At 45.0% G+C, this 15,301-nt stretch overlaps 1 protein-coding gene across 8 annotated transcripts in view; it reads left to right on the forward strand.

Moving 5' to 3' along the window:
- GBF1 (golgi brefeldin A resistant guanine nucleotide exchange factor 1) overlaps window positions 1-15,301 on the forward strand; it is a 530,929-nt gene that overhangs the window by 359,417 nt on the left and 156,211 nt on the right. For all 8 annotated transcript variants that reach the window (XM_063961386.1, XM_063961388.1, XM_063961387.1 and 5 more), the window contains 2 exons: window positions 2,903-3,044; window positions 6,721-6,953. In XM_063961386.1, coding sequence (XP_063817456.1) covers window positions 2,903-3,044; window positions 6,721-6,953 — 375 coding nt within the window. The remainder of the gene's footprint in view (window positions 1-2,902; window positions 3,045-6,720; window positions 6,954-15,301) is intronic.

Below are 15,301 nucleotides of genomic sequence, written 5' to 3' on the forward strand. Positions count from 1 at the left end.
AAGTGTCACCCCTAGCCATGTGTCTAGTGGGAAGTCTAACACTGGGAAAATGTTATAGCTAGTGATCCTGCAGTGTTGTAATGTTTTCAAGCTTAGACACCTATTTTAAGCATAAAAATCCAAAGCATTGATTTTACCTTTAATGGGGTTTTCTGCTTCTAGTTTCTGTTAATTTATTGAAAAGGTCATGCCCCCCCTATAGAGTGTCTACTGAGAATGACAAAGTTGCTCTCTGGATATAAGTATGTGATGTAAAGATCACTGCAGAGCTGGGTCTGTATGTCAGGGCAATGAAAAGTTACAGAAGCCTTATGCTTAAGTTATTTTAATAATTAAACTGAGGGGCAGATTTATTAAGCCTTGTGAAGTGGTAGAGTGGAAGGTGATAACGCACTAGCCAGTCAGCTCCTAACTGTCATTTTTCAAACCCAGCCTGTAACATAGAAGTTAGAAGCTGATTGGCTTTATCACCTTTCACTTTATCACTTCACCAGGCTTAATAAATCGGCCCCACAGTTCCTTATCACCAAAAGCTTAGACCAGAAGTACACAATGTCATTATGGGGTATATTCAATAAGAGTCGGAAACTGCCGTCTTGTCGGAAAGATGGCAGTTTCCGACTGGAATAGGTCGGAAGGGGTTCCGACCTATTCAGTAGGGGCACATTTTTTCCTACAAATCGGGAAACCCGACTTGTCGGAATGCTGTCGGAAAGCAGTTGGATCGGCGGAATACCAGCCTATCCGCCTGCTACTGTTGGAAGTGGGGCCAAATCCGACAGGTTTTGGCCCCATTTCTGACAAACTCAATCCGACTTAAAGCAAGTCGGATTGAGGTGAGGAGACGGCCAGGCACCTCTCTCCCTGCAGTGCCTCCCCCGCCACTACTGTCATCACCCCAGCTGCCAGGTCCGGCCGCCGCACGCTGCTCCCCCCACCGGCCGCCGCACGCTGCTCCCCCCACCAGCCACAGACAGCAGCTGCAGGACAGGACACAGGGAACGGGCAAATCTGACAGTCGGATTTGGCCCCTCTTTGAATAGGGGTTGTCTGGTCCATTCCGACAACTGCATATCGGCATGGACCCGACTCTTATTGAATATACCCCTATGTGGCACTTCTACTGACACCTAGGCTATTACCTTTTATAATAACAAGCTTCAGTACTGCCAAATTATTATTAATATTTATCTAGTGTTTATAATATTATATCACCTTATTCTGCCGTGCTATACAGACAATATTTAACAAATAATAAATTAGTGTACACCTCCATCCCTGCCCCTTTGGCACCCATGGTTCCATTTTGTCATAAGCCAATAAATCAGTCACTAAGTTTTTTGGACAGTGGGAGAAAAGCTATGCACCTTGTGGGAACCCAATGAAACAAGGAAGAAAACAGGCAAACACTGCTCATGACCCTTGACAATGCGGTGTTTGAGTCAGCAATGCTAAACACTACTTCCCACTGCATAGCACATCATTATGCATTCACAAACACTTATAAATACTTTAAGACCATTGGGTGAAAAGCCTCGTAAATGGTACAAATGGAAGCCTGAGGTGCTAATCGCCAAGTGTAGTGAAAAACTGTGCTGGGGACTTGGGTCTTTCAGTCCTCTTCAAAAGGAGAAGAGCTCAGTATCTCTCCACCCTCCAGAGCGATAAGGCCCCTTGGGTAGGGAGTGAAAAAGATCTTAAGGTCCCCCTTTGTAGAGTTTAGGGGGAACCCATGTACATCCCTGACACCCTTAGCCAAAAGGCTCCACAGGGGGCAAGACCTCTGCTGTAAAGCTCTGTTGGGGTTATTTCTCCCTGAGGTCATCTTAAAAATCCCCCCTAGGTAATTGAGTCTTTAGCACTACCTATAATAGGGAGCCTTTGATTACTTGTAATTACAGCAATTACAGCCTCAAGTCTTTTTGAATATATTGCCACAACAACCCTAAGCACACAGTCAAGATATCAAAGGAGTGGCTTCAGGACAACTCTGTGAATGTCCTTGAGTGGCCCAGCCAGAGCCCAGACTTGATTTTGTTTGAACATCTCTGGAGAGATCTGAAAATAGCTGTTCAGTGACGCTTCCCATCCAACCTGATGGAGCTTGAGAGGTGCTACAAAGAGGAATGGCAAAACTGCCCAAAGATAGGTGTGCCAAGCTTGTGGCATCATATTCAAAAAGGCTTGAGGCTGTAATTGCTGCCTAAGGTGCATCAACAAAGTATTGAGCAAAGGCTCTGAATATTTATGTACATGTGATTTCTTGTTTTTTTTTATTTTAAATACATTTGCAAAAATAAAAAATAAAACTTTTTTCACATTGTCATTATGGCATACTTGCCTACCCTCCCGGAATGGCCGGGAGGCTCCCGAAAAACAGTAGGCAAGTCTCCCGATATCCGCGGGTCACCCCCTGCCCGCCGCCCACTTATCGAGTAAAGTGGGCGGTCCGGGCAGGTGATGACGCGATTCTTGTTGAATCGCGTCATCGTAGTCACGCCCCCTGCTGTATAATGCCGGTAATCGCGGCATTACACAGTGGGGGGCGTGGCTTAAATGACGCGGTCCAGAAGCCATGCCCCGTTCCGCCTCAGGCCCGCCCCCCTGTCACGTCGCCTCACTGCCCGCCCCCCCTGCTGAGCCGACGGGCTGCTCTCTCCCGGAGAGAGCAGCCCAGAAGTCGGCAACTATGCATTATGGGGTATTGTGTGTAGAATTTTGAGAGGAAAATTTAATTTATTCCATTTTAGAATAAGGCTGTAACACAAAATGTGGAAAAAGTGAAGTGCTGTGAATACTTTCCGTATGCACTGTAGCTGCTATGACCCACTATAACATGCCTAGTATGAAATGGGATTATGTTCTGGCACTTTAATATTTGTGTGATGTGTCCTCTTAATAGTTGAAAATGAGGGCTGGTGGTACAAGTGAGTCCTCAAAGTGGAAGAAACAGAAGAGATCTCCAAGGCCTCCACGTCATATAACAAAGATTGGTACAGAACCCTTACAGCAGCCTCTAACAAATGGCTCTTCAGCAAACACAGGTAATTCTTTGAGAACACTTTTGTAAGTATCTTGCGTTAAGGTTCATGACTTTTTGTTAACCTAAAAGTACAGTAAAAAAAAAAATCGCTATGTAGATGTGTATGTGTGTATATATGTGTATGTGTGTGTGTGTGTGTGTGTGTGTGTGTATATATATATATAAGAAGAAATATCTCTATGGAGCGCTCTTATTCTATAATCTGATAGAATTAGATGACTGTTGGTGGATGTTATATAAAGAGAGGATGACCTTACACATTTATACACCCATATTAGAATCACATATATCTCTTTATTAAAAGATTTTGATTTAAAACTTATCATAAAACTTTTCCTTTTCTTTTACATTGGAGATACAATTGTATATTTCAACATTATTTGTATAAGGAAAAAAACAACAATATAATGAGCTTTCACCCAACGCGTTTCGTCTATATCGACTTCTTCAGGGGTGTTTTCTAAATAACAGCTCTCTGTTTATATTGGAATAACTGTAGTATTCAAAAGGTATGAAGTTCTAATTGAGCCAAAGTTGTACCAAGTTGAAAAAACTTGAAGAAAATTATTCCCAGAATATGATAGCGTTTATTGGGATTCCTTATTATAGGCCACCTAATGAATTATATTCTTCTCCAGCATGTAGATATATATTTCATTCATTTTTCTTGGCTCATTGGGTTGGCATTTCCTCAGTTTTTCAAAGTATCAGTGAAGTCCAACAGAAGGGATCCACTTGTAAACTTAGGATAAAAATATCCCTTTAATTTTCCAGCAGTTGTCCTATAGGTCTGCCTGCATAGGTATCCAATATTGGATACCTATGCAGGCAGACCTATAGGACAACTGCTGGAAAATTAAAGGGATATTTTTATCCTAAGTTTACAAGTGGATCCCTTCTGTTGGACTTCACTGATACTTTGAAAAACTGAGGAAATGCCAACCCAATGAGCCAAGAAAAATGAATGAAATATATATCTACATGCTGGAGAAGAATATAATTCATTAGGTGGCCTATAATAAGGAATCCCAATAAACGCTATCATATTCTGGGAATAATTTTCTTCAAGTTTTTTCAACTTGGTACAACTTTGGTTCAATTAGAACTTCATACCTTTTGAATACTACAGTTATTCCAATATAAACAGAGAGCTGTTATTTAGAAAACACCCCTGAAGAAGTCGATATAGACGAAACGCGTTGGGTGAAAGCTCATTATATTGTTGTTTTTTTCCTTATACAAATAATGTTGAAATATACAATTGTATCTCCAATGTAAAAGAAAAGGAAAAGTTTTATGATAAGTTTTAAATCAAAATCTTTTAATAAAGAGATATATGTGATTCTAATATGGGTGTATAAATGTGTAAGGTCATCCTCTCTTTATATAACATCCACCAACAGTCATCTAATTCTATCAGATTATAGAATAAGAGCGCTCCATAGAGATATTTCTTCTTTTATCTATTTTTGATCCTTACCGACAAAGGATTCTCTCTGTGTTGAAGCTTGCTTTCCCGTTTGGAAATATAATAGTATTTATGTTAGTAAACTCAGACACTAACTGACATAAAGTAATTAGACATTTCAGTAGTGTATAATAAGAGCGCACTAAGGGAACATACTAATATATATATATATATATATATATATATATATATATATATAGATATATATAAAATGAGAGAGAGAGATATAGATATGTAGTCTCACTATTATATTTTTACCAGCTAGCCTTGTTAAACAGAGTATATTTCACACCTTTCCCTTGTGCTGCTTTCATCAATACCCAGTCTTTTGGCAGCTCTTACAGTATGTGACGCTATTATACAGCTCTTGAAGCTGATTGCTGGTTTCCGACCATCCCTTGTTGAATCATTGTGCCAGCCAGCTCGGTTCTCTATAATATAGGTGAGCTGTTGCTCTTGGAACCGCAAAGCGGCAGCAGCAGTCAGTGTACTGTGGAACCCTGCTGCATTCACAATCCCACTTTTTCAAGCTGGGTGGTATTCATCTGACCGCCGGTCAGCTGACCGACAGTCACATGACCTCCTCCACCAGCCCGATGGGTCACTGTCCCGATGGTCGGCATGCCGACCAACAGGGACTATTTCCACTCGTGGGTGTCCACGACACCCATAGAGTGGGAATAGAACCCGTGGCGACCGCAGGTCGCCACCGAGCCCGCAGCGTGGCGAGCAAGGTGCTTGCTGCACTCGCCCCTCCCCGCCGGGATCCCGGCGTCGGTATGCTGCCGGGATCCCGGCGTCGGTAAGCTGACCGGCGGTCAGGAGACCGCCGGTCACCAGTACTACACCCTTCAAGCTGTATAATTCTGCTGGCACTTTTACCATATAAATTGGCTAAACTCCTTGTTCAAAACTAAGGCTGATTTCTGGACTATGACCAAATCAATAATACTATACCTGTTTGTTTAATTGAAATAGAAATATATACTTGGCTGTTATTAGTTATAATACTTTAACTAGGGCATTATTGGCCAATAATGCTCTACGCTGAAAGTCTCACATCTTCTCTCAGCCTTTCAGCATCTCCACCCAGATGTAAAAGCCAATCACACTCTGTACTGCAGGTGTTATCACTTTACATTCAGTGCTCACAATATGTTGATATATTTCACTGTTATATAAACAAAGTTGATCAAGTGAATGTTTTACAAAATTAATACACCATTCTGAGATGTAAGGTGAAAATCCTGTGTTTATTTCTTAATGTGACCTGTCAGATGCTCTTTTCTGCCTCTTAGATGATCTGGGCTCCTCCTTAGCTGGTGTCATTAAAGAAGGTGCCTGTGGTTGAAAGTGTGTTTCTGTAAATAGCTAATTTGTAGAATTGACCATGGTGTGACTTACAGCCGTGCTCAGGCTTTTAAAGGCAAGCCCAGCACTTCCAGCATGCTGTGCAGACACGTGTGTGTTGATCTGCAACCAAAAAAAAACTTGACTATTATTATTACAATTTATTTCTAAGGCGCCACAAGTGTTTTGCAGCACCGTACATACGACACACATTAGAACAATACAGGGTACACAGAACATAACATCACAGAAAGATAAAATAGAGCACAGGGAACAATTAGCACTTCAGTTGTCAGTACACAATACAGCTGAGATTTAAGAAAGCAAAGGCGTAATCTGCATACTACTAGGGGCAGGCAGCCATTGGAAGAGATGAACGGTCACCAGCAAGAGGAAATGCAGGTATAAGACAGTCACTGAGTAGGAGAGAGCTGTAATTAAACTGCAAGAGAAGAGGGCCCTTCTCTAAGAAGCTTATGGCCCCAAAGGAGATATTTCTGTAGCTTAAACTGGGCATACACTACAATTATCTGTCAGAATGAAAATCTGGTTATGGATTAGCGCAAATGACAATTGACCATCTGCTCCCAAACACTTGGAAATTGACAAAACCTGTCGTTCAAACAATTTTGGTTAAATCCGTGACTTGACCAGTTTGTATGAAAAACAGTTTTTGTCTATTTTCCAGTGTTTGGGAGCAAATAGTAAATTGTCAATTGCTCTAAACCATTACCAGATTTTCATTCCAACCAGCCGTGTCTAGAAGATGATCTGCCAGATAATTGTACGGCATGTGCCCAGCTTTAGTATTAATAAAGCTATTCCACATTGCTTTATATACATGCTTTTTTTCTTGTAGGTGGTATTCCATTTATTGATGCTGCTTCCCCGGATGCTACCTCTCCTATCTCAGCTGGAAGCTCAGAGGCCACATCATCTGTCGTCAGCCCCACAACTGACAGTGCAGTAGGGTTGTCTCAGGCTACATCTAAAGAAGATCTCTCTGAAATAGATAATACATGCCCTGCTGCTGCTTTTCAGTCACCAGAAGACCTGTATTTGTCAGAACAGCCAAGCCAAGATGACCACAAGGTAGGAGTTTTTTCTATAATGTGGTGCACTCCCATATTGTAAGGTCAGCAGCAGTATAATGTGATATATATGATCTACTCCATTGCTGTTTCTTCATCTGTATTACGAAGTGAGAGCAGCTGCAGTGCAAGTATCTTTTGAATAGCCAATGGAACTGCACATACGGTCATTTCAAATCAATAAAATGATTTCTATTCATACTTATTGCTGCAGCCTCCACTCCGGGAGAACCCGGAATGGAATGTGCAAGTGGGATGATCAGGGGTATGGTGATGCTGTTTTCTCCACCGTGGCCACACACCCACATCATAGTGCTATGTTTTGTGCAAACACATAGCGGGTGCAGAAATTTGTACCGGTTTAGGTTTTAAAATGGAACTTAGGCAGTTATAGAATAATTAAAAAAAATAAAAAAAAAAGTGGCAAAACCAAGATACTGAGATGACTCTACAGTCAATATGAAAAATAATAGTCCCACTTCAGATGAACCAAGCAGCTGCATAGGAATATTTCAATACTCTAACTCACAGGTTCTCAAACTCGGTCCTCAGGACCCCACACGGTGTATGTTTTGCAGGTCTCCTCACAAAATCACCAGAGAAATAATTAGCTCCACCTGTGGACCTTTTAAAATGTGTCAGTGAGTAATTAATACACCTGTGCACTTGCTGGGTTACCTGCAAAAAATGCACTGTGTGGGGTCCTGAGGGCCGAGTTTTGAGAACCACTGCTCTAACTGCTTGAACTGCACTGCATTCACAATAAGAGGGATAACAAATTATAAATAAATTGGTAAAGAAAGTTACAAATGTCAAAAAAATGGATTGTGACAGGGCTTATAAAAAATGTTCTCTTACGTCCTAGAGGATGCTTGGTCCACCAGGAGCCATTGGCACTTTAAGAGTTTGAGAGTGTGGGTTGGCTCCTCCCTCTATGCCCCTCCTACCAGACTCAGTTTAGAAAATGTTCCGGGAGGAGCCAGTCACAGCTAGGGGAGCTCTACAGAGCTTCTTTAGTAAAAGTTTATTTTAGAGTTTATTATTTTACGTGGAGGCTGCTGGCAACAGCCTCCCTGCTTCGTGGGACTAAGGGGGGGGGGAGTAGTGTCTGCCCTGCGGGGTCTGAGCCACTATCTCCGCTGACAGGACACTGAGCTCCTGAGGGGATCGATCGTTCCCCGCCACAGGGGATTGCTCACCCCAGCAGCATGCCGCCACCCCCGTACAGAGCCAGAAAATTGGTGGACGACCCCCCTAGCAAGCGGGGGGCCGGTGTGAAGATGGCGGCAACAGGGTATGGAGCGAAGTACTAACTGTGCTCCGGGGTTCAGCGGTACATAGTGCGGCGCTGTGAGGGGCGCCCTGAGCCAGCGCCCACACCCTAAACTGGTCACACAGCCTGTCGGGGTCCTGGGAGCTAAGCCTGCATAATTCCTCAGGCCAGTATAATCCCATGAAGAGCGGGAAGACAGCGCCATTTTGGGGGCGGAGCTTCTCAGAGCAGACCCAGCAGCGTTCAGTGCCATTTTCCTGCCTGCACATCGCTGTCAGCGTAGAGCAAGTCCCTCCAGAACAACTCCAGCTATTTCTCACGGTGCCAGGGGGTTGTGGATGGGGGGGAGGCTGTATACAGGCTGTGTAACCTATTAAGGTGCACAGTCGGCGCTGGTTTGGGGTCTCCCTTTACCTAAAAAGCGCTGTGTGTGGGTTGGCTCCAATCTCTGTGTCTCTTTTGCCATTCTTGGGGGTGAAACTCTGTCTGCCCTCCCGTGTGTGTGTGTGGAGTGTCTTTGGTCTCCATTAAGCTATGTCCAGGGACTCTGTGTCATATGCTGCAGAGGATATGTCCTTTCAGGATGGTCCCATTCCATGTAATCAGGATTGCACTGTTTTAGCACAGATACCAGCAATGGAGCCTGAATGGTTATCCTCTATCAAATCTATGATTACAGAGCTCTATGGCAGTCTGGCCCAGTTCTGTTACCTCGGGGCCCCCCCGCTGTATATTCCCAAAAACGTGCTCTTGCACAAATTATGCAAGATGACACGGATACCGATACTGACACTGAGGACAGTGATGGGGATGTATTGATGGGGGCAGCATCTCTTGCAAAAGGGGTGCAGTTGATGATAGAGGCCATTAGGGATGTGTTGAATATTTCTGATACAACACCTGTGCAGGTTGAGGAGGCTTGCTTTACTGAAAAAAAGAGAGCCTCGCTAACCTTCCCTGCGTCAATAGAATTAAATGCTATTTTTTAAAAAGCATGGGAAAACCCTGAGAAAAAATTCCAGATCCCTAAAAGGGTCCTGGTGGCGTTTCCTTTCCCTGTGGAGGATATAAAAAAAAGGGGGAAAACCTGCCCATTGTTGACGCATCTGTATCCAGACTCTCAAAACAGGTGGTTTTACCTGTTCCAGGATCCACCGCCTTGAAAGAGCAGGCTGATCGTAAAATTGATAATACGCTCAAATCCATGTACACGGCTTCAGGGGCTATATTACGTCCCACTATTGCCAGTGCTTGGATTGCCAAAGCTATAGTAAAGTGGTCAGGCACATTACTTGAAGATTTGGATACTATGGATAAATCTGATGTTGAATTGTTTTTGCGTAACCTTCAGGATTCGGCAGGTTTTATGGTGGAATCCATGAAAGACCTGGATTCCATAGCTGCAGGAATTTTTTTCCATGTCTGTCTCGGCTGTGACGGTGGTCTGCCGACGCGGAATCCAGGAGAAGTGTGGAGACTCAGGTCAGGCCTACACAGGTCAGGCTCTCTTTGGAGAAGCGTTAGATGCGTGGATCTCCACGGCTATGGCGGGTAAGTCAACTTTTCTTCCCTCAGCTGCACCTGCTACAAAGAAACCCTTTTCTTCAACTACATCACAGCCCTTTCGGGCTGCCAAGCCACGAAAGGCCAGACCGTCCAACACCTTCTTTAGGGGAGGCCAGCCCAAATCCAAGAAACCAGCTGCGACCGGTTCCCAGGAACAGAAACCTGCTTCGGGTACGCCGAAGTCCTCCGCATGAAGGTGGACTGCACGCCCCGGAGGTGGGCCGGTGGGAGCGAGACTGGGGCTTTTCTGTCACCTCTGGGTGTCGTCCTGCCTGGACCCCCTGGGTGCAAGATATCGTGTCCCAGGGGTACAGGCTGGAATTTCAAGATCTCCTTCCTCACTGATTCTTCAAATCAGGCTTGCCAGCTTTGCTGGCAGACAGGGCTGTCCTGCAGGCAGCCGTCCAGAAGTTGGTGGAGGCACAGGTTATTGTACCGGTCCCCCCCTCATCTGCAAAACAAAGGTTACTATTCAAACCTTTTCGTGGTACCGAAACCGGATGGTTCGGTCAGACCCATTCTGAACCTAAAATCGCTAAACCCCTTTCTGAAGGAGTTCAGTTTCAAAATAGAATCTCTAAGGGCGGTGATATCTAGTCTGGAAGGGGGGAATTCCTGGTATCCCTGGATATCAAGGATGTGTACCTCCACATTCCGATTTGCCCGCCACATCAGGCTTATCTCCGATTCGCACTGTTGGACTGTCACTTTCAGTTCCAGGCTCTGCCATTTGGCCTCTCCACAGCACCAAGGGTTTTCACCAAGGTGACGGCGGAAATTATGGTTCTCCTCCGCAGACAGGGGGTGAACATAATTCCATATCTGGACGATCTGCTGATAAAGCCACCGTCCAAGGAGAAGCTGTTACAGTCCATCCTTCTAACGACTCACCTGCTCAGGGAACACGGTTGGATCCTGAATCTTCCAAAATCAAATTTGGAACCACCAGGAGGTTGTCCTTTCTGGAAATGATCCTCGACACGGGAGTGCAGAGGGTGTTTCTTCCAGAGGAAAAAGCGTTGGTGATACAATCAGTGGTCCGGGAAGTCCTGAAGCCAGCCCGGGTGTCTGTTCATCAGTGCATTCGCCTTCTGGTGAAGATGATGGCCTCGTACGAGGCTCTACAGCAGTGATTTTCAACCTTTTTCAAGTTGCGGCACACCAGCCAAGATCTTAAAATTGCCAAGGCACACCACCAGTAACACTCCCCCCCACAAAAAAACCCCACACATTGGTCTACACGGGGATAAAACACACACATTGGTTCCTGCAGTAATTGAACACATTGCCCCCCCCAGTAGTGCCACACATTTGCCCCCACAGTAATACCACACATTAGCTCCCACTGTAATAATACAGATTTATAGTAATGCCACACACCTACCCCCATATTAATTATACACACCTACCCCCATATTAATTATACACACCTGCCCCCATAGTAATTATACACGCCTGCCCCATAGTAATTATACACACCTGCCCCATAGTACTTATACACACCTGCCCCCATAATAATGACACACACCTGCCCCCCAGTAATGCCACACACCACACACCTGCCCTCCATAGTAATGCTACACACCTGCCCCCCCCATAATTCCACACATTGCCTGCCTGCCCCCACCCACTGTAATTACACAGATTAATAATATATATATTTTGATATACAGATACACAGTACCTGTACAAAGGGAACCTGAAATATTTCCCTCTCAGTGGGGAGAAGTGACAGCAGGCAGCACGGAGCGAGGAGCAGCAGTGGGCGGGCAGACATGAATGTGACGGCCTGGGTAGCATTGCGCTGCACTTCCGTGAAAACAGGCTTGCTCTCACGGAAGTGTAGCGCTGTGCTACCCGTGCACTGGGTTAGTAAAGTCGGAAGTCATCTGGCGGCAGCGGCGGGTCTCTAGCGGCGCGGAGGGTCCCTGGTGGGTCGGGCGATGGCGGCACACCTGGCAATCCCTCGCGGCACACTAGTGTGCCGCGGCACACCTGTTGAAAAACACTGCTCTACAGTATGGGAGGTTTCATGCTCGGTCCTTCCAACTGGATCTCCTGGACAGGTGGTCGGGATCCCATCTACATATGCACCAGCGGATACATCTGTCACCAAAGGCCAGGATTTCACTCCTCTGGTAGTTGCAACTACCTTACCTTCTGGAGGGCCGCAGGTTCGGGATTCAGGACTGGATCCTTCTAACCACGGATGCAAGTCTCCGAGGCTGTGGCGCAGTCACTCAAGGAGAGACCTTCCAAGGAAGGTGGTCAAGTCTGGAAACCGGCCTGCCGATAAGCATTCTAGAACTAAGAGCCGTCTACAATGGTCTTCTCCAAGCTGCTCATCTTCTGAGAAATCGGGCCATTCAAGTGCAGTCGGACAATGTAACAGCAGTGGCTTACATCAACCGACAGGGCGGAACGAAGAGCAGAGCTGCAATGTCAGAGGTAACAAGAATCATCCCCTGGGCAGAAAAACACGCGTTGGCGCTGTCAGCAATCCTCATTCCGGGAGTAGACAACTGGGAAGCGGACTTCCTCAGCAGAAATGATCTCCATCCAGGAGAGTGGGGACTCCATCCGGAGGTGTTCACGGAGGTGACATATCTTTGGGGTATACTTCAAATAGACATGATGGCCTCTTGTCTCAACAAGAAGCTTCGGCGGTATTGTTACAGGGACCCGCAAGCCGTGACTGTGGGCGCCCTAGTGACTCCGTGGGTGTTCCAATCGGTGTACTCGTTTCCTCCACTTCCACTCATTCCAGGAGTGCTAGAGCTCATAAGGAGACCAGAAGTTTAAGCGATCCTCATTGCTCCAGATTGTCCAAGAAGGTCTTGGTACGCAGATCTACTGCAAGAAGAGTCGAGGCCTCTTCCTCTTCGGGAGGTTCTGCTGCAGCAGGGGCCATTCACCTATCAAGACTTACCGCGGCTGCGTTTGACAGCATGTAGGTTGAACGCCAGATACTAGCTCGGAAGGGCATTCCGAACAAGGTTATTCCTACCCTGATACAGGCTAGGAAAGGAGTTGCATCTAAACATTACCATCGTATTTGGAAAAAGATGTGTGAGTCCAAGAGGTTTCCTACGGTGGAGTTTCAACTGGGATGTTTTTCTCCTCTTCCTGCAAGCAGGTGTGGATATGGGCCTGAGGTTGGGATCCATAAAGGTATAAATTTCGGCCCTATCCATTTTCTTCCATAAACAGTTGGCTGCCCTCCCTGAGGTTCATACTTTTTTGAAGGGAGTTCTGCACATCCATCCTCCCTTTGTGCCACCTACTGCGCCCTGGGATCTTACCGTGGTGTTGCAGTTCCTCCAGTCGGACTGGTTTGAGCCTCTACAGGAGGTTGAGGTCAAGTTTCTCACGTGGAAGGCAGTCACTTTGTTGGCCTTAGCTTCTGCTTGCTAGACGTGTGTCGGAGTTGAGGGCTTTGTCCTGTAGAAGCCCATTCTTGATCTTCCGTGAAGATAGGACTGAGCTTCGGACACGTCAGCAGTTTCTTCTGAAGGTTGTGTCGGCATTTCATATCAACCAACCTATTGTGGTGCCAGTTGCTACTGACTCCTCAGTTTCATCAAAGTCCTTGGATGTTGTAAGGGCTCTGAAAATCTATGTGAAGAGGACTGCTCGTCACAGAAAATCGGACTCTGTTTGTCCTGTATGATCCCAAGAAACTTGGGTGTCCTGCTTTTAAGCAGACAATCTCTCGCTGGATCAGGTTCAGTATCCATCCAGCATGCGTATTCTACGGCAGGATTGCCGTGTCCTACGTCTGCTAAGGCCCACTCTACTTGTAAGGTGGTTTTCGTCCTGGGCGGCTGCCCGGGGTTTCTCTGTTTGTTTTAATGCTTTTCCGAGCGGCTACTTGGTCTGTGCCTGAAGTTTGGTCAATCGGTTCTGCAGGAGCCTCCGCGTCATCCCTCCCATTCTGGGAGCTTTGGTACATCCCCATAGTACTAATGTGGACCCCACATCCTCTAGGACGTAAGAGAAAATAGGATTTTGGTTACCTACCGGTAAATCCTTTTCTCGTAGTCTGTAGAGGATGCTGGGCGCCCGCCCAGTGCTTTATTTTCCTGCTATCGTTATTTGGTTCAGTACAACTTCGTTTTAGTTGAGTACTGCATTGTTACTTGGTAAGTAATGTTTCAGCGGTTGCTGTGTTTCAGTCTAGTTAGCTTGATGTGCCTTGTATGTGTGAGCTGGTGTGAATCTCGCCACTGTGTAAAATCCTTCTCTCGAAGATGTCAGTCTCCTCGGGCACAGTTTCTAGACGGAGTCTGGTAGGAGGGGCATAGAGGGAGGAGCCAGCCCACACTCTCAACGTGCCAATGGCTCCCGGTGGACCCGTCTATACCCCTATGGTACTAATGTGGACCCTAGCATCTTCTACGGACTACGAGAAAAGGATTTACCGGTAGGTAACCAAAAGCCTATTTTTTTTAATTATTTTTTTTAATTCAAAACATAACACACAAATAATAACTGAAAATAAATACCTATAAATAATTAGGATCACATTCTGAAATCACAAATATTTTGTGTATAGCAAACCGAGAAAGGAAAAACCTTTAGAAAGCGTGTGATGACACTCCAAATAGCTTATTCGGGCAGTACGGAAGGTGTAATGGTTAGCATTACTGCCTCACGGCACTGAAGTAGGGGCTTTGATTCCCACCATTTCCCTAACTGTGTGGAGTTTGTATATTCTCCCTGTGCTTGCGTGGGTTTCCTCCGGGTACTTCGTTTATTCTCCCACACTCCAAAAATATACTGGTAGGTTAACTGGCTCTCGACAAAAATGAACCCTAGTGTGTAAGTGTGCGCGTGTGTACATGTGTTTAGGGCAGACTGGATGGGCCTAGTGGTTCTTATTGGTCGTGTCCACTTGTAGAAGAATAGGGACTTTTTTACGTGACAAAGATGCATTATTAAATGATACAATGTGAATGTTTATGAGTGTATCATCTCTACGGATGTAAATATCCACAACAGTAGTAGACCTAAACCTGGAATTAAATCTGTTACATTTACATATTTATACTGTTTAGGCTGAGTAAAATAAAGGAATATTTGTTACACAGTGAAGACCATGCAAAACTGATACGAAAACTGTTTTGCTCTGTTGACTAACAACAAAGCAAATTTTATATTTACATGTGTTGATTTTTGTTTATTTTTTTGTTTTCTAAGCACAGTCACAATCCATTTTTAACATTCTTTATTAACTTTTCTTCACTCATTTTTTTTCTAATCTTATTTACTATCCTCCTATTTTGAATGCAGTGCTGTTCAGTTCCATGGGTTATAGAAGAAACATTTTTTCTGAAATGTACTGTGCATTTTGCTATATGTTGTGACAAGCTTACATACAGTATATGATTCAGTGAAGTACGTATTGCGTTTTTGCAACTACTGTAGATGGCCTTGCAATATGCTGCTTGGGTGTTTATGCGTTGTTTGTAAACATTGACTTTGAATTATATGTTTCTCGTATTGTTTAA

This window comes from Pseudophryne corroboree, chromosome 3 (assembly GCF_028390025.1).
Source record: "Pseudophryne corroboree isolate aPseCor3 chromosome 3, aPseCor3.hap2, whole genome shotgun sequence".
NCBI lineage: Eukaryota > Metazoa > Chordata > Amphibia > Anura > Myobatrachidae > Pseudophryne > Pseudophryne corroboree.